The sequence below is a fragment of the Cervus elaphus genome, chromosome 16 (assembly GCF_910594005.1).
Source record: "Cervus elaphus chromosome 16, mCerEla1.1, whole genome shotgun sequence".
NCBI classification, from domain to species: domain Eukaryota; kingdom Metazoa; phylum Chordata; class Mammalia; order Artiodactyla; family Cervidae; genus Cervus; species Cervus elaphus.
In genome coordinates this window covers 34,828,657-34,851,700 of record NC_057830.1, presented here as the reverse complement: position 1 = coordinate 34,851,700, position 23,044 = coordinate 34,828,657, and the positions used below count along the sequence as shown (strand labels likewise).

The following is a 23,044-nucleotide window of genomic DNA, read 5'->3' as shown; positions in this document are numbered from 1 at the left end:
AAGTGAGTATATTGCATGTCCTAGTGTGAATCTGAGTGTGAACTCCAAGATGTGAGCATGCACGTATGAACCCCAATGTCCTAGGTGAGTCCTTGAGCTCAGATGAACCCCAGGTTCTCCAGGTGAGTCTGGGTGTGCGCCCCACAACGTGTGAATCTGAGAAAGCTCCAGGGTGTCAGTGTGAGCCCAGTGTGAGCCCTAGGACCTCAGGGAATTCTGGGCATGGGCTCTAGTCTCAGGTTTAGTCTATGAGCCTCAGGACAGAAATGTGAATCTAAGTGTGAGCCTAAAGTCCCAATGTGAGTCTGAGTGTAAGCTCCAGGACTGAAATGTATCACTGGAGATGACCAGAATATAAGTGTGAATCTGAGTGCAAGTCCATTGTCCTCTGGTAGTTCTGAGTGTGAGTCCATATGAGTTAAAGTGTCCCAGTATGAAGCTGAGTATAAATTCCAGGGCCCCTAGAAGTCTTGTATGTGAACTTTAAACTCCTACTTTTCACATAAGGCTCAGGGTCCCAGTTGGAGTGTTAACCGTGATGGAGTGTGAACCTCGGCTGCACATCAGCAATCCTGACCAGGAGCCTTAAGAACCAGCCCAGAGGATCTGTGTGGATCCTGCAGTGGGGCAGGTATGCAGAATCGATGGAGACACAGTCCCCTCCACCCACCAAGCCCGGGCTAGCCACTCAGCCATAGAAACATCTAACTGTCCAAGCTCCATCATCCCCACATATGCATTGGTACACAACCATACCCAGAGTTAGACACACAAAAATGCACTCAGTGTTTCAGACCCCCGGACAAACAGCAATTAGGGATGTATAAACACACCCAGCATTTCATACACCCACCACCTCCGTGATCACAGCCACAGGAATACCCCCAGTGACACAGACACAATTACACCAAGTACTACAGGCAAAGCAAATAGTGTTGCAGACACACTTCTCCAGCGGCATGCACACACACACCCAGTGCTGCAGACACAACACCGCCAGCCACACAGACGCTTCTCAAAAGAGAGACTAGACGGAAAGAGAAAGAAAATCCTGAATTTTCAACAAGGCGTGAAATAGTCCTGCCCGCCTGAAGCTACTGACGGGGGGAGGGGGCCAAGGGAGCGGGCGGGCGCGAGATCGAGCGCTGGAAGAGAGGCTCGGGAGAGGAGAGGCTCCGAGCCGAGGAGGAGAGCTGTCCGTCTGGTGACCTCCCCGCGGCCCAGCCCCCACGCACCGGGCGCTACACTACTCCGAGCAGCACGGGGACACCCAGGCCGGCTCCAGCAGAGCCGCACTAGGGGAAGACACACACCGGCAGACTCACAAAGAGGCGGGGATGCACCGCAGGCAGACTCACGGACACACAACACGGGAGCACTTACAAAGAGATTCTGGAGATACATCCAGGCGGACTCACGAGGAAACCACAGGCAGGCTCACGTCGACACACACACACACACACACACACACACACAAGCGGATTCACATGTACACCCATATACCGGCGGACGCGCAACCGTCCGTTCACACCCCTGGGCGCTTTCAAGTCCAGATTTCTGCTGGAGAAGGAAGCCGCCTCTGGGCACGCGGGGGTCACTACGACCCCCCCCCACCCCCAGCTCCGGAATTTTCCCAGACCCTGCGCGCGACGCTGAGAGGTGAGGGAGAACCCGGAGGCTAGGGCAATCGATCCCTGCCACCTCCCGCCGGCGGACTGTCCGCCCCACCACCACCACGCCCAACCCCCGGCGCGCCCGGACGTGGGGGGCTGCTTCTCCTGCGCCCCCGCCCCCGAGTTTACGGGCAAAGTTTCCCGTGAACTTTCCTGTCCCCCCTACCCCAGTCTCGGGCCCACGCACGTCCCCTCCCTCTTCCCGCGCGCACGAGGGCCGCGGATCTGTTGGTCAACCCGAGGGTTTGAGGGTCCGGCCGCGCGCTCCGCGCGAGGTACTCACCGCGCCCTCGGGCCGCCGGGGCTCCGCGCCTAGCTCTTCGACCGCCCCCGGCAGGGAGAGAGGCAGGGAGCGCGGAGCTAGCACCGCCGCCAGATCCCGCCGCCGAGCCCCGCGCTGCGCCGGCTGGAGCCGCCGCCTCCGCTGCCGCCGCCGCCCGCTCTGCACCGGCTCCTCGGCGCTGGGCGGCTTTAACCCCCCCATCCTCCTCCCTCCCTCGCGCGCTCCCTCCCTCCTTCCCTCGCCCATGTGACCGCGGGCGCCCGCCCGGCCGCGCGCGCCCTCGCTCCCCTCCCCCTCCCTCCTTGTCTCCCCGCGCCTCCGCGGCCGCGCGCCGCGACCCCCTCCCGACCACGGCCCCCGCGCGCCCCCGCCGTGGCACGCTCCCGCTCCTGGCACGAGCGGGCACAGTCATCCTGCGCAGGCCTGTGAGCCCCCACTCCCCTCACTCAGGCTGGCTCCCACCCTCCCCCCGCGGGCACACTTGCCCGCACTGGCACGCGTGGCCCCCTCGCCTTCACCCTCTCTCGGGAACGCCCTCCAGACGGCTGTAGTGCCCGTGCTTCACGCACAGCCCGGACCGCGGGTCTCAGAAACGCGCGCGCACCCACACCCACACCCACTCCGCCGGATCCCCCAGGGCCGATGGGCGCGCATCCAATCCCCCAGGGTCGCTCATTCACACTCCCTCGCTCACTCAGCCTTGGCCAGGTCTCCGCGGCGCACACTCCCGCACGTTCGAGCCCTGAGTGCCTCGCAGGGACACCCTGGCACACCTGGGGCCAACTCTCAGGGTCCTCCCGCCAACATCTCCGTGAGAAGAGCTGGAGCAGGAGCCCCCAGGCCCCACTTTGGGCCGGAGAGGCCAGCCGTCTCCGCCCCTCCCAGATCTTCTATCGCCACCAGCAACGACGCCCCCTCTCCCAGCCTTAAACACTTACACCCCTCACACCGAAGGAAGGGGGGCTGTTTGCTCGCATGACCCGAGGTGGACCAGGCTGGGAACCAGCCCTAACCTGGGAACCCAGCCCTAACCAGCCTGGGACCAGGCCCTCGCCTCCCACCAAGTCTCCAGTGATAAACCACAACTACCCCTCTCCCTTCTCCTTCTTCACCCTCACCTAACCCATCCCCGGACACGCGGCCTGGGGAGTGACCGCCACTGGGATGCGGGATGTAGGGAGAGTGCGCCCTTTTTGCCCGGATCGGCAATGCCAGAGCGCGAGCGCCAGAGTTGGGCGCTGGAGGTTCACCCCTCGAGCCTCCCTCTCGCAGCCTGGGCCTCTGGGGGGCGGGTGTGCTCACTTCACGCGCCCCCGGGCCTCGGGTCTGGCTATTACAGGGGGGAATTCAGGTTAGACAACCCGACTACTTCTGAAGCCACGGCAGAGCGCAACAGAAAGGGTGAATGCCAGGGGGCGGAGAACGAGTGGCCCACCCCCATCCCCACCCCTTGGATTTTTCACCTGACCTTTGACCCATAATCCCAGCTGCCTGGCCCCTCCCGGGAGCTGCGCAAGGTCTGCGGGCCGGGAGAGGGGGAAGGAAGTATCTCGCTACTTCCTTAACACCCTTCCCTAGTAGGCTGCCCAGAGCGCCCGGGCCCTTTTCCCAACAAATGCCTCAGGGACTCCCATTGCAGAGGAAAAAACCTTCCCGCCACTGACCGGGCTTTTCACTTTTACTTCTGTGGCCGCAGGATCCCATCGGTGCAACCAGCAGGGGTCAGCCGGGGCTGGGGCTCAGAGAGGGCCAGCTGGGGCTTAAGGGGACACAGAGAAAGAGTGGCTTCCAGCCGAAATCAGCTCACGCCCACCCACAGTAGGTGTCTTCTATCTGGCCTCTCTGGGTCAGGAGCCTACAAGAACCCAGGCCACGGGCGGAGACAGGATGGTGGGCACCGGGAAGGAGTGGAGACGGTGCGACAGAATCGGGGGGGCGGCGATGGGGGTGTCAGGAATTGCCTCTCCTTCTGCGCCGAAACTAGGCCTGGGAGAGGTTGGGTGCTGGGGCGGGGGGCGCCCCTTTCCTCGAGGCGCAGTCTGGCGACGAGATCTGCGGGGTTCTTGGTGGGCTGACTTGACCTCCAGATCTGCCCGTGTCCTGGACTCAGCAGCTTTCTGCCAGGTTGAGATCAGAGGGGAGAACCGCCCCAGACCAACGTGCCCTCCCCACCTGGGGGCGCTGGGGGTGCCATAGGTTGTGCCCAAGCCCGCGGGTGCCGGGGCAGGGTCCGGGTGGGTCCGGCAGCCGGGTAAATCGCTGTTTCCGAGGATTAGCGAGGACCAGAGGCGCACGTCGGAACGGATTCCAGCGTCAGTCTATCCGCAGCCTCTCGCGGCGCAGCACTCGGCGGCCGCGCCCGCTTCCCCAGGGCCGCAGCGACACCTGGCGGGCAGTGCGGGAGGCGCGTTCTCGCTCAAGCTGCGGCTCCGGCAAAGAGGCAGCAGCGTCCTCCTAACGGAGCAACGAGGGTGCGGCCCCTTTCTCCCTTCTGCCCCTGCCGCCTGGTCCAGAAGAGATTCGCCTTGCGTCTCAGTTGGGGCAACAGATTACTCGTGCGTTTCTGCTCCTGCTGGCTCCAGTGCCCTGTCTGCAAACGAGCTTCTGAGCTTTCTAAGTCTCCGTATTGAACCCTCCTTTACCCCATCTCCCTGGCGGCAAAGCCGAGCCTCGTTGGTGGCTCTTCAAAGCCCTTGCAGGAGCTGGCCCTTTCTCCTCTCCGGCTTTAATAGGTGCCCCTATCCCCGGTAGCCCCAGCTCTGCATCAATCCCCTTCTCTTTCATGCCCACTTATCCTGAAGCCACATCCCACTTTTCTGACCCCCTCCCCCAACCCCACGCCATCTTCACCATCTGCCTCTCCTATGGGGTCAGCAGCAAATAAGGTCCCCAGTTCAGAGCCCTAGTGCCCTGCAAGAGATGGGGATTACAGATTTGAGCATTCTGGAAGGCCTTGGGAAATTGGAGGTGGGGGTTCTCCCTGACTCTGTAAAACTCCTCAGAGTTTTATAGCCGTCATGAAAGACTTTTGGCTCCACCCTCCTCCATCCTGACCTACACTTGGACCACCTCCCACCCACCCCCCTTTCCCAGGAGATAGCTGTGCCATGCCAAGCCTTTGGGTGTCAAGGACCCTTTCCCATTCCTTTGTCCTCAAGAAAAGACAGCCCCCACCCCATCTACCTTTTCCAGTGCTCCTTCAGGAAATGGTGCTTATTTCTAACCTGTTAAACCATCAGAAAGGTCCACCTTGAGGCACTTACCTGGCTACCCAAAATCACAAATACACACCCAGACTGTCGTACCCCCAAATGCTGGACACACCTTATTTAAAATCACATGTCAGTTCAGTCACTCAGTCGTGTCCGACTCTTTGCGACCCCATGAATCGCAGCATGCCAGGCCTCCCTGTCCATCACCAACTCCCAGAGTCTACCCAAACCCATGTCCATCGAGTCAGTGATGCCATCCAACCATCTCATCTTCTGTCATCCCCTTATCCTCCTGCCCCCAATCCTTCCCAGCATTAGGGTATTTTCCAATGAGTCAACTCTTCACATGAGGTGGCCGAAGTATTGGAGTTTCAGCTTCAATATCAGTCCTTCCAATGAATACCCAGGACTGATCTCCTTTAGGATGGACTGGTTGGATCTTCTTGCAGTCCAAGGGACTCTCAAGAGTCTTCCCCAACTCCACAGTTCAAAAGCATCAATTCTTCTGCACTCAGCTTTCTTTATAGTCCAACTCTTACATCCATACATGACTACTGGAAAAACCATAGCCTTGACTAGACGGACCTTTGTTGGCAAAGTAACGTCTCTGCTTTTAAATATGCTGTCTAGGTTGGTCATAACTTTCCTTCTGCGTGCGTGCTAAGTCAGTCAGTCGTGTCCAACTCTTTGCAACCCCGAGGACTGTAGCCCACTAGGCTACTCTGTCCATTGGATTCTCCAGACAAGAATGCTGGAGTGGGTTGCCACTCACTCCTGCAGTGGATCTTCCTGACCCAGGGATCGAACCCAGGTCTCTGATGTCTCCTGCATTGGCTGGTGGGTTCTTTACCACTAGCGCCACCTGGGAAGCCCATCAAGTCACACACCTAGTCTCAAAGAGTGAAATGTGTATATTGAACCTCACTATGGCACATTGGGAGTCTGGGACCCCTGCCTGGGGCTGGCAGTTAGAGGTCTCAAGGACTGAACTCCTGGAATCACACACTTAACACACAGACACAAATCACCCACACAACCATGTACTCAGTCACACCACGTGGCACACACTCAGAGTCACACACGCTCTCAATCACACAAAGTCCCACACTGGGGTTTGGCAGGTCGGGGCGGGCTCCCAGAGGCAGTTACGTAAACGCCCTCCCAGCCCTCCCTTGCTCCCCCTCACCCCCCTCCTGCTTCCTTGCACAGTGCCAGCGCCCCGGGCGGCTTGGCCGGGGCTCGGGAACAGCTCGGCCTCGCGGAGGCTCCAGGCGCCGAGAAACCCGATCCGACATAGCCCCGGGCCGAGCCAGGGAGGGGGGCCCAGAGCACCCCCCCCCAGCACGCTCAGGGTCCAGCTCAGCCCCCCAGAGATGACTCACCCGCATCCTGGGACAGTACCTAGGGCCCACTTACAGTACCCCCTGCAGACCCCCCCTTCTGGAATCTGGATCACCACCTGAGTGTACCCTGACCCCTCCACTCTCTGGCACTGAAAAAGAGCAAATTCCCTAAAGGTAGAGAAGGGGTTAGGGCTGAAGCCGTAACGGTGGTACTTAAGTATTCAGCCGGGAATTGCCCCCAGTTCTCTGGAGCCATCTCCTCTTCATCCTCACTGGGGTTCTCTAAAGCCGCTGTGAGAAACAGATGCTTTTGCTCTTGCCCCGGGCACCCTCAGATTCGCTGCCTATGGCTCCCAACATATTCTATCAGAATTCTAAATTTTCCAAATAGATCCAAGGCTCCCCTGTTGCCTTTGGTATCCTTCCTTCCTCCTTAGTTGGAAGTTCTAACGCCAGTCTAACCCCAGTTCCTCCTGTTTTGCTAAGAAGGAAGTTTGAGGGCAACCTGAGACACTGGAACTGGGGAATGAAATCCCCGAAAGGAGGAAGGATTAAGGCTTAGGAAACTGCTGACAGTCAGGAGTCTAAGAGGAGAGGAGAGACGGTCTGTGTCCCCCCCGCCCCCGCCCCACCGCCACCACCACCCATTCTGCAGCTCAGACTCAATTTTTCACAATAGCTTTTGAGTATCTGCCTGAGCTGCCCAGGCCCAGGCAGAAAGGGAATTTCCCCCTATGTTCTCTCTTAATGAACAAAACATTTCATGTTGAAATTCCTCCTCTGCCCCCAGCCCAGTGTCTCCAGGACCCCCTAGCCTGACCAAGCAGGGGGACCACTAAGAGGGGAGTAACAGAGTTGAGGGAAGCCCCCGGGGGAAGTGTCATTTACATTGAAGGGGACGTCTTTTTTCCTGAATAATTAGGGTGACTTTTTTTTTTTCACTTTTGGCTAAAGTCACCCACTCCTATGGCAGCTTCCCAGAAAGGGCGGCGGGAGAGCGGCCGGCGCTGTCCCGAGGCCCAGGACATGGCCCCCCTCCCCTGGGCGAGGAGCCTTCCCTGAGTTGTTTTCCTGGTCTCTTCCTCTTGGATGTTTTTTTGATTATTAATCACATTTTCCATCCGTGGGCTCAGTCCAGACCCCCTCCCCCTGGGGTCAGGGCTGGACACAGGGAGGAGGCGCAGTCTCCAGGACAGGATGGGCAGTGACCTGGTCTTGGCTGACCTAAAAGAGGTTGACAGCAGCATGTCACAGATCACACCTCCGCCACCCCAGTGATAGTAGGATGTCAATCAATACGAGTGGAGTCAACGAAGGAACAGGTGTCCAGCTTTCACAACATGCAGCTGGTACCGAAGGCAGAGCCCCCAGTATCCCTCTCTTGATGACACAGACAGGGAATCAGCTCAGAGAGGGGGAGTCACCTGCCCAGAACCACACAGCAAGTTAGTACCAGAGCCGGAACAGGACCCCAGCAGTCCTGAGGGCTCCTCCATCCATAAGGCAGTCAATAAATATGTATTAAACACTTAGTAGATGCCAGGCATTGACCTAAGTGACAAGACAGCAGTGAACCAACCAGATGAAAATCCCTTCTCTCTCAAGGCTGTGGAGCAACTATAACTCCACACACTGCTGGTGGGTATATAAGTTGGTTCAACCACTTCGGAACACTGTTTGGCAGGATCTTCTAAGCTAAACCATAGGTATATCCCTTGACCCAGCAATTCCACTCCTAGATGTATAGCCAAAGGAAATTATTGTGCATATGTACCAAGAATGTTCTCAGCAGTTTATTCATTATAGCCTCAAACTGGAAACCACTAAATGAATGAATAGATTGTGATAGAGTTCCAACAATGGAAAAGGACCAGTTATAGCTACGCACAACAAAAATGGATAAAACTCACAACCAAAACATTGAGCAAGGGGGGGAAACAAGAACCAAACAGAAAAAAGTATGTTCTGAATGATTTCATTTCTATAAAGCTCAAGGCAAAGCTGATTTACAGTGAGAGAAGCCAGAATTGCAGTTACCTTTGCTGGGAGTGGAGGCGGGCTGGGGAGGGAAGGGAGGTTTCCAAGAGCATATATACGTATGTCAGAATTTAAGTTGTGATCTTAAGATGTGTGCACTTTATTGTTTATTTTTTGCCTTTGAAAAAAAAGATAAAAAAGAGGTTTAAAAATCTCCTGCCCTCATGAGACTCACATTCTAGTCAGGGAAGATGAATACTAAATAAAATAAGTAAGTGTTAAGTCTGCCTATGTAAGAGTGCTGAGTCTGACTCCATAGGCCCCTCGGGGAAAGAACAACAGCCTACATGTCACCTAAAGGAAGCCTGGATAAGCCCCTCTGCCCTTCCCCAGAGTGCCACACCCTTTTCCCTTAGAGTAGTGAGTGTGATGTTCCACCACCTAGCTGCTTGGATGGCACCTGTGAGCTCCATGAGGGTAGCCCTATTGCCTCCATCTCCAGGCACCTAGAGCCAGCTCTGCCATAGAACAGATGCCCCTACCATGTGAAGCAGAGCTAAATAAATGTCGAATGAGTGAGTGAACAACTGATGCAAGCAGGAACTGGGGAAGTAGAGTCCCAGGACACAGGGGAGAGAGCCTGTCTGGATGGGTCACAACCCCCAGGAATGGGAAGCAGGGTTTGGTATTCAGTAGGGGGTTGAGCAGAGCCCTCGAAGGCAGAATGAGGTTTCCTGAATGGCTCAGAGACCACATCCTGAAGCACCTCTGGTGCCAAGGCCACACAGGCCTGAAAAGGCATGAAGTAGGTGAGGAACAGACCCAGATTTGCCTTCTAGTGGGAAAGTTGAGCCTGCCAGGAAGAGGATGGTGAGAAAGGCTAAGGCTGGAGGTGGGGCAGCCGGGAAGGAGGTGTTAGCAGTGACCAGTGGGAGAGAGACCTCCATCCTGATTAGGGGCAGGGCCATGGGGCGGAAGAGAGAATACAGGGCTTTGGAGGAGGCAGGGAGCATGGGCATTCAGATTCATCATCTTCATCCGCTCCCATTACCACTGGAGGGAACCCCGCCCCCCCCGGCCTGCACCGTTCCCCTATACACAGAGAGCAGGATCCCCAGACACTCACTGTCCAGGGGCTCCTCTCCCGAGGTCCCGAGGCCCAGGTGATCCTAGGCTCCAGGCTATCTGGAAAGAGAAGTAGATGGTCAGGGATGGGGGAGAGGATCCAGAGCTGGTGGGGAGAGAGGGACAGAAGAGGACAGGGCAACTAGGGGTTAGCCACTCTGCGTGTTGGAAGGTGGGAGCGAGAGCACAGACTTGCACAATCACAGATGCAGATTTTCCTCTTGTGTTGCAAAAAGTTTGCATGAAACTAATTCCCTGCTCAGAAACACCCACCCCCATGGGCCCTGATCCCCCTCCCCTCCCTTTCTTCACAGGGGAGGCACACGTCTTTAAGGGTTGTCCCCCTGGAGCACCAGCCCAGAGTCTGCCCTCGATCCCTGCTGCTGTCGAGCCGCCTCCAAGATAAGAAAGAGGGCTGGGATTTCCAAACCAGACTTAGGGCCATGTGGCCCCAAGACCAGCTCTCTCCCTTCATCTCCTGAAGCTCCATTCCTGGACAGCCTGTGATTCCCTGGGGCAGAGGGAGAGGGGAGAAAAGAGGCCCCACTTTCCCCCAGAAACTCAACTGTGGTGATTGAGAAGATAGAACAAGATTAGAGATTTGGAGGCTGAATGCCACAGACACCAAGTCCCAGGGAAACTGAGAGAGGCAGTAGGGGAGTTCAAGAGAGAAAACTGAATTAAATTCACCTCAACAGACATTTATTAGCACCTACTGTGTGCCAAGCCCAGAGGGAACATTTGCGTACGAAAGCGCAGAGGACTCCGGGGTTTTTGGTATGTGGCTGGGAGATGATGGCGCTATCCATCATCTGGATAGGGGCTGGAGAGGGGATCGGGGCTTGATGTGGCCCGTGGAAGGGTCTGTGGGATGGTGGCCAGCAGGGGTGTGAGTGGAGAGGGCAGAGAACTTGAGAGAGGGTGGGTTCCTGGAGGCGTGCAGTCCCTGTCCACAGCTCCCCGCACCCTCTACACCAGCACGTGTCGGCTGCACGGACATTCGTCAACATCTCAGACTGACCTGAGCACTATGAAGGTGCTGGAAGCAGGCAGGGTATACCAGGGAGCAGGGAAAGGCAGGGATGAGGGGGAGGAGGAGGAGAAAATTGAGGCTGAAAGCCTGGCAAGCATGATTAAATGACAGAGAGCGCAGGGAAGGGGTGGTAGCTCCAGAGGGAGGAGGAGAGCCAGGAGTCAGGGTTGTCACAGGACCAAAAAGGAGCCTGGCGAGGCCAAGAAAGAGCCCTGGGCTTTAGCAGCCAGGAGTCGGGGGAGGCCAGCGGGGCCAAGCTGGTGCTCTGGAGCTGGCTGATACAGAGGCCAGTAAGCAGAGGGTGGGCCCCCTTCCCCAGCCTCCCCATTGTCCCCAGGGCCCCGCTTGGTCTGAAAGCACCTCTCTCAGCCAGGGCCAGGGGAAGAAGAGGATGAAAAAGCTCCCCCACCTCCAGACTGCCATCCCTGTGCCCCTGGACTTCCCAGGAGAGTCCTGAGCCCGCCTTGAGCTCAGGAGCCCGAAGCAGTCTGAGACCTCTGGGGACCCTGGGGGTAATTAAAACCAGGGCTAAGACATTAGAAACCATAACGCTGACTCCCCGGCTCCCCCAGGCTGGCTCCTGGTTTTCTTCTTGCCAGATCCTCTCTGCTGCTGACAGCTCGGCTCTCTAGGCCCCCACCAGCTGCGCCGATGACCCTCTTCCCCAAACCAGGGGCCTCCAACCAGGAGGCCCCCAAAGCCAGCCTGCAGGGACCTCCTTTCTGTGCTCAGACAACCTCAGTGTATACTAGGCTGACCCCCATATCAAAGCATCCCCCAATTCAAATCTGGGTCCCTTATTGCAGAAGCTATCCTAGGGTGCTAAAGGAAGACCATGGGAAGGGTTTCTTGATAGAGAAAGGAAAGAGAGAGGAAGAGATGTGGGGCAGAAGTGCCTCTCAACTAGCAGGTGCTCCACAAGGGCGTGAGAAAGAAAGAATGAGCCTTCCAACCTGGGCCCCACCAAAGCCAGGGGTCGGCTGGACCGAATCTGAAGCAGGGCCAGGACAGGCTGCACCCCAGGGTTGCAGCAAGGAGGGAGGTCCACTCAGTTCTGTGGAGTTCCCCTTCCCCCGCTCTCCCTGCCGTCATGTCTCTGACAACAAGGTCAGGAAGCCACATGTTTGCTGGTCTGATGGGAAGGGCCCTCCTCCTACACAGCTGTCTGGCGATTTCAGGATTCCCAAATTCCCGGGGAGTGCTGCCGTGGGAATCTGTCTCCCTCCCAGTCTCTGAGTCTGTCTCTCTCCTTGGCTCTTCAGGGAGGCCAAAGGGATCAAACACCTTGTTGCTTTTGTTCTTTTAGTCGCTGAGTTGTGCCCAGCTCTATTGCGACCCCATGGACTGATGCCCGCCAGGCTCCTCTGTCCTTGGGATTCTCCAGGCAAGAATACTGGAGTGGGTAGCCATTTCCTTCCCCATGGGTCTCTTTCAACCCAGGGATCGAACCTGCGTCTCCTGCATTGGCCGGCAGATTCTTTACTGCTGAGTCATCAGGAAAGCCCCATCTAATACCTACTCCATCACTTACTGGCCTTGTGGCCTCAGGCAAGTGACTTACTGTCTTGGTGTCTCAAGTACCCCAGAAGTGAAATGGGATCATAATCGTGCCTAACACCTAGGGCTGTTGTGAAGATTCAGTGAAATGAGATAATCCAGTCTAGTGATCGGCACCAGCCTGGTGGGCACTAGAGCCCTTTCTGGCTTGGGCTTTCTCCCCATCCATGTCTCCTCCTCTGTCTGTTGGTCTTTCTCTCCATCTCGCTATCTACATCACTCTATTTCTCTCAGTCTTTGTCCACCTTTCTCTCTCTTGTCCTCTCCCCACATCCAGCTCTGTCCAGACAGCCCTGGTTGACTCTGCTCCAACCCATGTTGGTACAACCAGCCCAGGCCGACGGAGGCGGGGTGTCCGGGGAGGTTTTTAATTCAAACACGGAATTCCCAGCAGCAGGATCACGCCTGGGCCTGAACATGGGTGAATCACAGTTGGTGGGAAGAGCGATTATGTTTGTATCCTTTGTGGAGGGGCAGGAATGGGGGCTCAGTCTGGCAGCCTCTTGGAGGAGAGGGGACTTGCCCTGACTGAGCTGGCCGCCCCCACACCTGGGCTCAAGCCAGATCCCCCATATTGAGAGCCTGCGTGGAGGTAAGGCAACCTCCCCAGAGCCCAGGACCGAAAGGGGAAGCCCTCCGCCTCAACGTGGAGGTGGTTTGTGCGTGTTTAGTCTCTAAGTCGTGTCTGACTCTGCGATCCCCTGTTGTCCATGAGATTTCTCAGGCAAGAGTGGGTTGCCACTTCCTTCTCCATGGGGTGGTCTACCTGCCCTCAAAACACTCTCGCCCACCCTCACCCCCAAGTCCTGTTCTGAGCTTCCCATACCCCATTCCTGAATCCTGTATAGAGGCAGTTCTCTGTCTCAACCTTGATCCATGACATCTGCACCCCCAAACTGAGGCTACCAAGGATGGGAAACTGTGGGGGTTGAAGAGTCTAGGTTCTTCACTTGGACCAAAGAGTTCCTTCTTGGGAGGGTTGGGGGAGACAAAAAGTCTAGGTGTCACTTCTGTATCACTGTGGACCTGTGAAGGCAGAAGGCATGTGTGAAACAGGTGCTCTAGGAACATAAACCAAATGGAGGAGGGGGATACAAAGGACCCCAAACAGGGAATTGGATGGCTGAGGCTGCAGCAGGCAGAACCATGGGTAGGCTGTGGAAAGGCTACTGTTTGATTCTGTGGCTCTGCAAGGAATCTTCTCTGGGGGCCAGGATTGGTCTCAACTAGCCCCAGATGCCCCCATACCTGGGTCCCCGCCAGGCCCCTCACGTCAACCCTTGGGCAGAGGGCCAGGGTTGAGGTCAATTCCCTATTCCCAGTGCATCATTGTCTCAAGGTGCCCGCCAGCTTCGCAGAGAGAGAGCTGGAGCTACAGATCCAGAGAGGGAGACACAGCAGGCAGGGTCACACAGCAGGCAGAGGCTGGGAGCCCTGATGTCCTGGCAGCCAGCCTGGGTCTGTCACGGGGATCCTATGCCAACACTGTGACAGGGGCCAGACCAAAACCAGGCGCTTATGTGGGGAGAGAGCCGAGGAATCCTTGAACATGTTGGCAGCTGGGCCAGGGCTGGAGCATCCCATCAGGCAAGGACAGATGTGCAGTTTCCCGTCTTTCCCATCAGATGGAGACAAGCAGTGGGATAAGGGGTTCCGAGGGACAGAGCACAAGAGAAGAGAGAGAGAACCTTGGGAGAGAGACCAAGAAATAGACACAATCAGAGTCAGACACAAAAATAGAGATGCGGAGAAATAAGATGTGAGTCAGAGACACAGAGATAGGGAGATGCAGAAGGAGGGAGAGCTAGGGAATTAAAGACACAGAGTCAAAGAGAACTGTCCTCGAGTCTCAGAGGAACCGTGACACAGCGTCAACAACATACAGACACAGACAGACACTCAGAGACTAGGAGATGGAAAAGAAAAACGGGAGGGAGAAGCAGAGATGAAGATGATGGGGACAGGGATAGAAAGATCCAGAGAGGCAGAGCCATGGAGAGAGGGCAAGGCAAAGGGGGGACAAAGACAGAATGAGGCAGAGAGTGAGGTCAACAGCAGGCATGGGGAAAGCAGGTGACAGAGGAGAGTCTCCCAGTCTCCAGTCTCTCCAGCCTGATCTCTCCAGGGTTTGGACCCCTCACCCCCTTGCTATTCTTTGGTTTCCATAGCAACAGGGAGGGCAGCGCTGAATTTGCATGTACATCTACATCCTTTCTATCTGCATAATTCAACAGGTTCCGTGCATATTCATGAGACCGTGAATGAAGGTGACTCTCCCAGTCCCTGCTCAAAACCTGGCTGTGGTGCCCCCTGGCTTGCAGTACCCAGTCATGGCTCCAGGCTCAAGCTCGCAGGCCCTGACTTGTCTCTGCCAGACCCTGCTAACAACATCCCCGCTCGCCCTGCTCCCCGAACATTCCCCCTGTACTTCCCTACCTCCGGACCTTTCCTCAGGTGAGGCCCCTCTGCTTTCCAGGGATGCTGATGTCCTTTTCTCAGCATCAGTCCTGCTGACAGTACACATGCATGCAGGCACTTACACACACACTCACTTGCGTGTGCGCACATGAACTCTGGTGGTGGGGGCATGACAGCAAGGGAGCCGGGCTCACCCTGGTTCCCTGGTGGAGGAGACCCCTCAGTCACACTCCCATCTGGAGTCAGAGAAGAGAGTGCACGAAGGGATCACCTTCAAGAGGCTGAGGTCTCAGCAGAGCTGAAGGCCGCAGATACACCAACAAAGAGGGACCAAGGACATTGTGGCCTCCACGTGGAAACCGACAGAGACCTGGGCTTCTGGCAGGAATAACCCGAGGAGCTAGAACAGAGCCTGAAGGAGTCTCCAGAACAGGACTGAGGTGGCTCCAATGGTGGGGGAGAGACTGCCTAGGGACAAGAACCCTTTCAAAGCGCCAAGCCTTGAAAGCTCTTGCAATGTGGGCAGGGCTTCTCCAGGGCCTTCTCCAGCCATAATTTTGGCTTCACCATCTCCCCTGGATCCCTGCAGCAGCCTCCTCACTGCTCACCCTGCCCTGTGCCCCCAGGACACTTTCCACCCTGCGGCAGCCAGAGCTCTCTCTGAAACAGCAATCTAATATCCCCCACCACTCCTCCCTTTTCACCTTCAGAGACTCGCCATCACTCTCAAGAAAGCGTGCAACCTCCTCGGCCAGGCACTCGGGCCTTTCCAGTCCGGCTGCCACCCACCTCTGAGCCTCATTCCTCATACTCCCTGCTTTGAACTTCACAGTCCAGCGATCATTTCTATGCTCTTCTCACTTCTATGCCTTAGCTCATTCCTGCCCTTTACACAGAATGTCCTTTCCACTTTTCTTCCAGCTTTTCTGGGGAGCCATGCCACATGCCATACAGGATTTCAGTTCCCCAACCAGGGATTGAACCTGCATCCCATGCACTGGAAGCATGGAGTCTTAACCACTGGATTCTCAGGATAGTCATAGCTCTTATTTGAGATCCTACATAGGCACTACCTCCTTCTCTTTGAAGCTTTGCCTATTCCTAAAGACTGGATGAGGGACTCTGAACTCTTGAAGTCTAATGAACTTGCCTAATTTCTATACTTATCACACCAACAATGAAATCACTGATATATATGACTTATAGCCCTCATGGGGCTGGAGCTTCCAAGCCCAGTGACAATATCTGTCACATTATGGGTGATAATTAGCTATTTGTTGAATAACTGAGAAGTCACTAAGTCGCTTCAGTCGTGTCTGACTCTGTGCGACCCTATGGACTGTAGCCAGCCAGACTCCTCTGGGGATGTCCATGGGGATTCTCCAAGCAAGAATACTGGAGTGAGTTGCCATGCCCTCCTCCAGGAGATCTTCCTGACCCAGGGATCAAACCCAGTTTCTTATGACTTCTGCATTGGCAAGCGGATTCTTTACCACTAGTGCCACCTGGGAAGCTCTGAGAGGTCACTAAGCCTATGGAAGGCCAAATTTCAAGCCTTGACTACCCTCTCTGTGTCTTAACTGCACAGACCCTGCAAAGGGAAGGAATGGGCTATTCCTTCGCAAATGATGCCATCTTATGGACAAACTCAAAAGTGCAGCCAGACATTACCTGGGAGTGGTTATGTCCTGTCAAACTGGCACTGATCCTGGAGCTCCAGGCAAAGGGTGGAGAGTGAGGAGCTAGGCTCTGAACAGGGAGTGCCACTGGTGTCCTTTGAAAAATCTTGATGAGCTCTAAGCAGAAAGAATGGCAACACCAAAGGCTCAGAAGCAGAACAATATCATGACAAGTGGGAAGAGTGAGGAGTTAGTGTGGCCAGGGCCCAGGGTCCAGGGGGACTGAGTCAAAGACGGACTGTGCCATGGAAGTAAGAAGAAAAAGAGCAGAGTAAGGGAGATCAGAGGTGCTCTTCTGCAGTTTTAAATGGAGTGGTCAAAACAGGCCTCATTGAGGTGACATTTGAGCAAAGCCTTAAAGGAGGCAGGGAGATAGCCATGCAGGTATCTGGCAGGGCATTCCAAACAAAGGGAACAGCCAGTTCCCTGTTGGAGAGCTCAGAGGGGAGTGAAGCAGGGAGACTAGCAAGGAGACTGTTGCAAGACAACGATGGGCACAAATCACCAAAGTCTGTGGGGATGGAGAGACCTGGGAAGCAAAATTGCCAGGACTTGGCGCCTGCTTGCATGTGGGAGGTATATAGCTCCTTCCGTCATATTGTTCTGAAGTCCCCACTTCAAGGGGACTCACTGTGCACGCCACCTCTAAGGCAGGTAGTGAAAATGCTCAGCACATTCTATCCTGGATGCTTCCGCCTCCTCAACATACCCATGATCGCCCTCCCCAGCCTCTTAAATTCAACCTCATCTTCAGTGACTTTCCCTCTAGACCACCAGGTATCTACCCTCACGCCCACTATCAAGTCCTGCTAGATCCTAAAACTCTCAAACTCACTGATTTCATTTCATCCTTTGGCTACTATGAAGTGTTGAATTGCATCCCTCCATAAATATGTTGGAGTCCTAACCCTTAGTACCTCACAATGTGACCTTATTTGAAAATAGGATCTTTACAGAGGTAAGTTAAAATGAGGCCATTGGGATGGGCCCTAGTCAAATATGACTGGCGTCCTTATAAAAAGGAGAAATTTGGAGACAGAAACAGACACAAAGGGAAGACAATGTGAAGACGGATGACTGGAGTAAAGCAGCCGAAAGCCAAGACCAAAGACTGTCGGCACACCGGATGCTAGGAAGCATTAAGGAAGGATTTTCAGGCAGGTTTCGGAGGGAAATGGCTCTGACATCTTTATTTGGGGCGTCTAGTCTCCAAAACTGTGAGACAGAACAGTTTTGTTGTTCTAAGCCACCCAGTTGGTGGTCCTTTGTTATGGGTGCCCTAGAAACTGGTACCACTATGATGAAACCGAAAGTGAAGTCGCTTGGTCGTGTCCAACTCTTTGCAACCCCGTGGTCTGTAGCCTACTAGGCTCCTCCGTCCATGGGATTCTCCAGGCAAGAATACTGGAGTGGGTTGTCATTTCCTTCTCCAGGGGATCTTTCTGACCCAGGGATCGAACCTGGGTCTTCCGCACTGCAGGCAGACGCTTTACCCTCTGAGCCACCAGGGAAGCATATGATACTGTCCCACTTCTCTGACATACTCCACCTCACTCCACCCCATTTTTATAAGGACTTCTAGGCCACTGACCCCTGCCCCTTTCTATCTTCACTTCTTTCCCGACCTAGATTGGATTCCTTGGACCTTCTTCACATACACTCTCTTGCCAGTCTCACTATTCCTGCTTCCTGAGTCTTCACTTGACCTGTGGGTGCTGCTGGAGTGCACCCTGACTGATGATATTACAAGGTCATGGTCACCAACCTCATCTGGGCTCCCAGCCCTGGCTGGGCACCCTCCCGAACCTCACTAGCTGTCTTCCCCAGTTGAAGCAACTCTCCACCAGCCTCCTAGGTCCACTCTCAGCAGCAGAGCTGGACTCCTGCTTTGAGATTAGAAGCCTCTGAACTCTGAATTTCCTTGTGTGTCACCTTTACCTCTATACCCTGCCTGCATGCATAGCCACCCTCAACTCTGTCCCTCCTGCTACAGGCAGACATCTCTCCTCTGCCCCTTGGGAGGCCCGTACCTCCCCACTTGAAGACCCATTCCCTTTCATCGCCCCCAGGTGTCTCATTCTGAGTTAGCCACAATCTCCTGCATCTCCATTCCTTTCCCTACTGGCTTCCCCCATCAGCCTACAAACTAGTCTATGCTAATTTATTAAAAATAAACAAATAAAACTCTCTGTATCCCCAAATCATCTCTCGCCTCCCATCACAACAGTTTGTTGAAAAAGCTATCTCCACTTCCCTACCTTTTGTGCTAAGAGATTATGGAGGAAGAAGTTCTATTACAGTGAATTAAGGAGAAAGTGAGAAGAAATTGAATTGGCAAATGTACGTAGCACTTATGCTCCCTCCCTCCTAAGCTTGGTCAGGCTTGCTGATTCTAAAGGCCTCACTCTGGCTCCCTCCCTGCCATTCCTCCAGTAGGACTCACTTGGGTCCCCGAAGTGGCCAAGGAGGGAAAAGGCCCCAGATTCACTAGCCGTTGCTCCCTCAGCTTGTGTCCTATCTCCTGATTCTCTGAGTAGTGGCAGATCCTGTTCTTCTCAAGGGATTTGACTGCAGGTCAGTTTCCCTCCACATTCCCCCTGCCATCATCAAGACCCCAGGTGGTGCCTTAATGAGGAGCTGCCCAGTGGGGAGTCCATCCTGCGAATCGCAGAGCCTATGATGCTGCCTTACTGAATCACTCCCTCAACATAGTCACCACGCTTGGTTCACATGCTCTTTCCACCCTGGCCGCCACACACTGGATCAAGATCGGATGCTGAGCCAAAGATCAATAGTCTGCAAGAAGCCTGGTCCCAAATCTCTGGGGACCGATGATACACAGGGAGCTATTGATGGTAAAGGACACAGGAGTAGAGATGTTCAGAGAAATGGCAATATGCAGAAGCTGAGCGGGAGCAAAAAACGTGAATTAGACACAGAGAGTAAGTCAAGTAGTTGCTGGTAGCAAGACACTGAGTCAGGACCACAGCCATTAGGATGGTATCAGACACTTCATGACCTTCTGAAGTTGAGAGGCCCAGCTGGGAAGCTGCAGAGGGTTTTCTGTCTTTCCTAGTATGCCCCTGAATCTTCATCTCTCACCCCTCCACTCTGGGCAATTTACCCTAGAAAGAAAGAGATGCAGTGCTTCAAGTTTTGACCACAGCCTGCTGGTCCTGTGGTCCCCTCATGCCTGCTCTAAGCCCTTATTGAGGCCTCCAGTTCCCTAACTCCATCTCTCCCAGTATCTCAACCCCACCTGCCTGGACTCAGCCAGACATCACTTCAACATCCTCCAACTGCTGTGCCCACCCTGCTACATGGTCGCGTGAGTCCACACTTTGTGCTTGCCTAGTGATTGGACACCCAAGCTGTGGACACAATGGAGAACATAAAAACCAGTGGAAGACCCGATTTGCTCAACTCTTCACTGAGTCCACTACTGCTCACAATCCTGCTCTGGTTCCTGTAGCCTCCTGGCCACCACTGCAATCTTCACCGCTCCTTGTGCTCCTGACCTGTCCATGGTGACCCTGAGTCTACAGCCAAGGTGAGACAGAAGAGGAACTGCTAGGGATAAAAAGGGTGAGAACTAAAGGGGGAATGTGGAATTGAGGTTATGTTTTTAAGGAAAAAGCATGTTTGTAAGCTGACTCATTAATAATGAGGGCAATGAACATTTACAGTCATCCCTCGGTATCCTCAGGGAACTGGCTCTAGGAGCCCCGTGGATTTCTTTTTACCAAAATACTCAAGTCCCTTAAATAAAAAGGTGGAGTACAGTCAGCCCTTTGTATCCACGAGTTCTCCATCCACAGATATGGAGAGCTGAGGGTATACAGGCCCAGGTGGTATCTAAGAATCATGTGTACTTCTACATTTAATCCTCCTAACAATCCTATGAAGCAAGCACTACATCTTGTTCTATGGATAAGAACACTAAAGCACAGAGCAGTAACTTCCTAGTAATTGGCAGAACCAGGATTCAAATCCAGGCAGTCTGGTGACCAAAGCCATGATCTCAACCACTATACTGTGATACAGGCATACCTCAGAGACATTTTGGGTTCAGTTCCAGACCACCTCATTAAAAGGAAGATCTCTATAGTGCGAGTCACAAAAGTTTACTTGTTTCCCAGTGCTTAAAAAAGTTATGTTTACCTATACTGTAGTCTATTATGAATGTGACAGAATTATGTCTAAAAAACAATCTACATACATACCTTAATTTTAAAATATTTTATTGCTAAAAAATGCTAACCATCATTTGAGCTTTCACTGAGTTACTGTAGTAACATCATAGATCACTATAACAAATATAATAATAATTAAAAGTCTGAGATATTTTGAGCATTACCAAAATGTGACAAGAGACATGAAGTGAACACTGTTAGAAAAATGGCGCTGCCAGACTTGTTCAATGGAGAGTTGCCACAAAACTTCACTTCTTATGTAAGAAATGTAGTATCTGCGACGTGCAACAATACGAGGTATGTCTCTATGCTGCAAGTGGAGAAAAATGCAGAGTTCTTCAACCAGCCCCAAACAGGAAGCAGACAGCCACCCAGGGATCTAGACAGTCAGGTTACTGCTTGAGGCTTCTTCTTCAGTCCAGATCCTCCCAGCACCCATCTGAACCTACTTTTCCTGTCTCCAGACTGGGAGCTCCTGGGGGTCAAGGGCAGGGACTCCCACTCCCTTAATCCCACTTCCACACAGCAGGCCAAGCAGAGGTTCATCAGACAAACGGACAGAGACTTTATTTCCTCACTCACTCCTTGGATCTCTGTCAGAAGACAGATGAGAGGCACTGTATGTAGAAGGCAAGTAACCCTTCTTCTTTCTCTACATAATATTGTATTTTATTTATGCTGTGGCAAGTTGACCTACACACTGACTTGGGATGTTACTTTTTCCACACCTGTCACTCATCACAAAAGTCTCTTTCCAGGAGCCAGCGAGAAGGGGGAAGTAGGACAGGGAGGCCCACTTCCGTAAACTCAAGTTTTGTTGGAGACCTTGAGCAGTTAGAGGCTTCTCACAGGTACAGCCATCCTGGACACTCTGTCTAGACAACAGCTTGCCCACAGGTCGTCAGAACCGGGTATCGCGAGCCCTTCTTCTAGGCTGAGGGCCACAGCTGGAGGCAGGTGTGGGCCCGAGGTCAGGGGGTGCCCCGGGGGGCTGGTAGCCATACTCATTGGGGTCCAGGGGGTCTCGGCTCAGCAGCACCCACACTGCGGGCACATGGCTGCGGACCGTGAGGGGATCCAGGCCTGTGTCAGGTGAGGTAGGCACCCAGCTGTCCTCGGTTTGCAGGAAGCGCAGCTTGGTAAGCTGGTACAAGCCTGGTACCCGCCGTTTGACAATCTCAGCACAGCTGACAGCCTTGCCTGCAGCGCGGCCAGAGCCTGAGAATACGACGTGGCGAGCGCTGCCGCCCTCCAGCCGCTCCAGCGCCAGGCCCAGGAGGTTGCGGATCTTGCTGCCAGCTCGGACCCGCATCTCCAGGGTATCAGGAGGCAGCTGGGGCATCGGGCAAGGTGCGGGGAGTTCCACAGAGCCAGCTTTCCGGTAGTGCTCCATCCAGCCTGCTGTCGCGTCCGCCTCGCTGCCCTGCTGCAGGAAGTCAGAGGATGGTGGGCGCTGTGTCCCAGGCCACCCCCACCTTGCCTCCCTAGGGCGCTGCTCTGCCCAGATATTCCAGAAATGGGACCTTAAACCCCTCATCCCCAGGACAAGGGGTCATGCCTGCCTGCCCCTAGGGGGGATGTACCCCAGTCCTCTGGACAGGGCCATGACCCTCCACCGACACTGAACACCGGCCAAGCCACTCCATCTCCAGCTCCCTGGCACTGGGAATGAACCTTCCTCATCTGGGGCTCCCGCGGACTGGGTCCGGGCCCTCACTCGAGACTCCCCGAGCACAAGGCTGAGTGCTCCTCACCCTGGGCTCCCCACGGGGTGACAGAGCGCAGGCGCCTCATTTCGTGCTACCAGAGGTCAGGGCCAAGCCCTCCCCCCCACACCCCATGCTCCCCCAAACGGAGCCAAGAGCCCTCATCCAAAAGCTCCTCAAAGGCAGAAACGATCCCCTCCCCAACTCCTGGACCCCGAGGACAGGGCCGGGCACCCCTCTTTCATCCAGAGATTCCAGGGTCGATCCCCGCAACCGAGGGTCCCTCAGACACTGGGAAGCAGAGGCTCGGGCCACCCCTGGCGTCGGGGCCGCGAGAGGCCAGGCTCCGCCGTCCCCACCGCCACGGGCCACCGCAGAGGCCCAGTACCCGGCCTCCCCTCTCCTCCTCGCACCTCCAGGCGCCCCCGCCCCGCAGGGCTCCGGCTCTCACCGCCGCGGCCGCGCACACCCTACGCTCGATCTGAAGCCAAGATGGCGCGGGCCGAGAGCGCGCCGAGGTCGCGGGGCCGCGCACGCTGGACGGGGCGGGGCCTGAGGGGCCGGGTTCGCAAACTGAGAGGCGCCGGACGCCGGGGAGTGAGCTGGCCCCGGACGCGCGGATCCGCAGCACGCCGGGTGTCTTCGCTGTTCTGCCCCGGGCAAGGAGCACTGCTTTGCGAGCTGAGAGAGCGCTGCGGGGGAGAGGAGCGGCCAGCCGAGGAGTCCCGCGTCCGAAGTCCGCGTCGGAAGGATGCGGAGGATTCGGCCCTTAGAAGATGCAGGGCGGGCGTTACCCGTTGAGCACCCCGCAGTAGCAGAGGCAGAGTGGCGGGTTTCTCTTTGGA

At 55.1% G+C, this 23,044-nt stretch overlaps 2 protein-coding genes across 6 annotated transcripts in view; both read right to left on the bottom strand.

Moving 5' to 3' along the window:
• The window catches only part of CNTFR (ciliary neurotrophic factor receptor), a 37,849-nt gene extending 35,697 nt beyond the window's left edge, over positions 1 to 2,152 (bottom strand). Inside the window, exon 1 of one of the 2 annotated variants that reach the window (XM_043927861.1) lies at positions 1,957 to 2,152. The gene's annotated coding sequence lies outside the window, so the exon portion shown is untranslated. The remainder of the gene's footprint in view (positions 1 to 1,956) is intronic. The other variant, XM_043927856.1, reaches the window with a different exon arrangement.
• Positions 2,153 to 20,524: 18,372 nt separating this feature from the next.
• RPP25L (ribonuclease P/MRP subunit p25 like) lies at positions 20,525 to 22,749 on the bottom strand. Of its 4 annotated transcripts, none has more exons than XM_043927760.1 (2): positions 22,613 to 22,749; positions 20,525 to 21,916 (listed from the first exon to the last, which is right to left on the bottom strand). In XM_043927760.1, exon 2 carries the CDS (start codon positions 21,884 to 21,886, stop codon positions 21,395 to 21,397), a length of 492 nt encoding a protein of 163 aa, XP_043783695.1. In that variant the 5' UTR covers positions 21,887 to 21,916; positions 22,613 to 22,749; the 3' UTR covers positions 20,525 to 21,394. The 4 variants fall into 4 exon arrangements, with proteins under 4 accessions (XP_043783695.1, XP_043783694.1, XP_043783696.1 ...); XM_043927759.1 differs by having other exon boundaries at positions 20,525 to 21,919; positions 22,613 to 22,747; XM_043927761.1 differs by having other exon boundaries at positions 22,651 to 22,712.
• Positions 22,750 to 23,044: the final 295 nt, after the last annotated feature.

Excerpts from the sequence above, each read along its gene's own strand:
- RPP25L (XM_043927760.1), bottom strand. The coding sequence starts at position 21,886 with ATGGAGCACTACCGGAAAGCTGGCTCTGTGGAACTCCCCGCACCTTGC.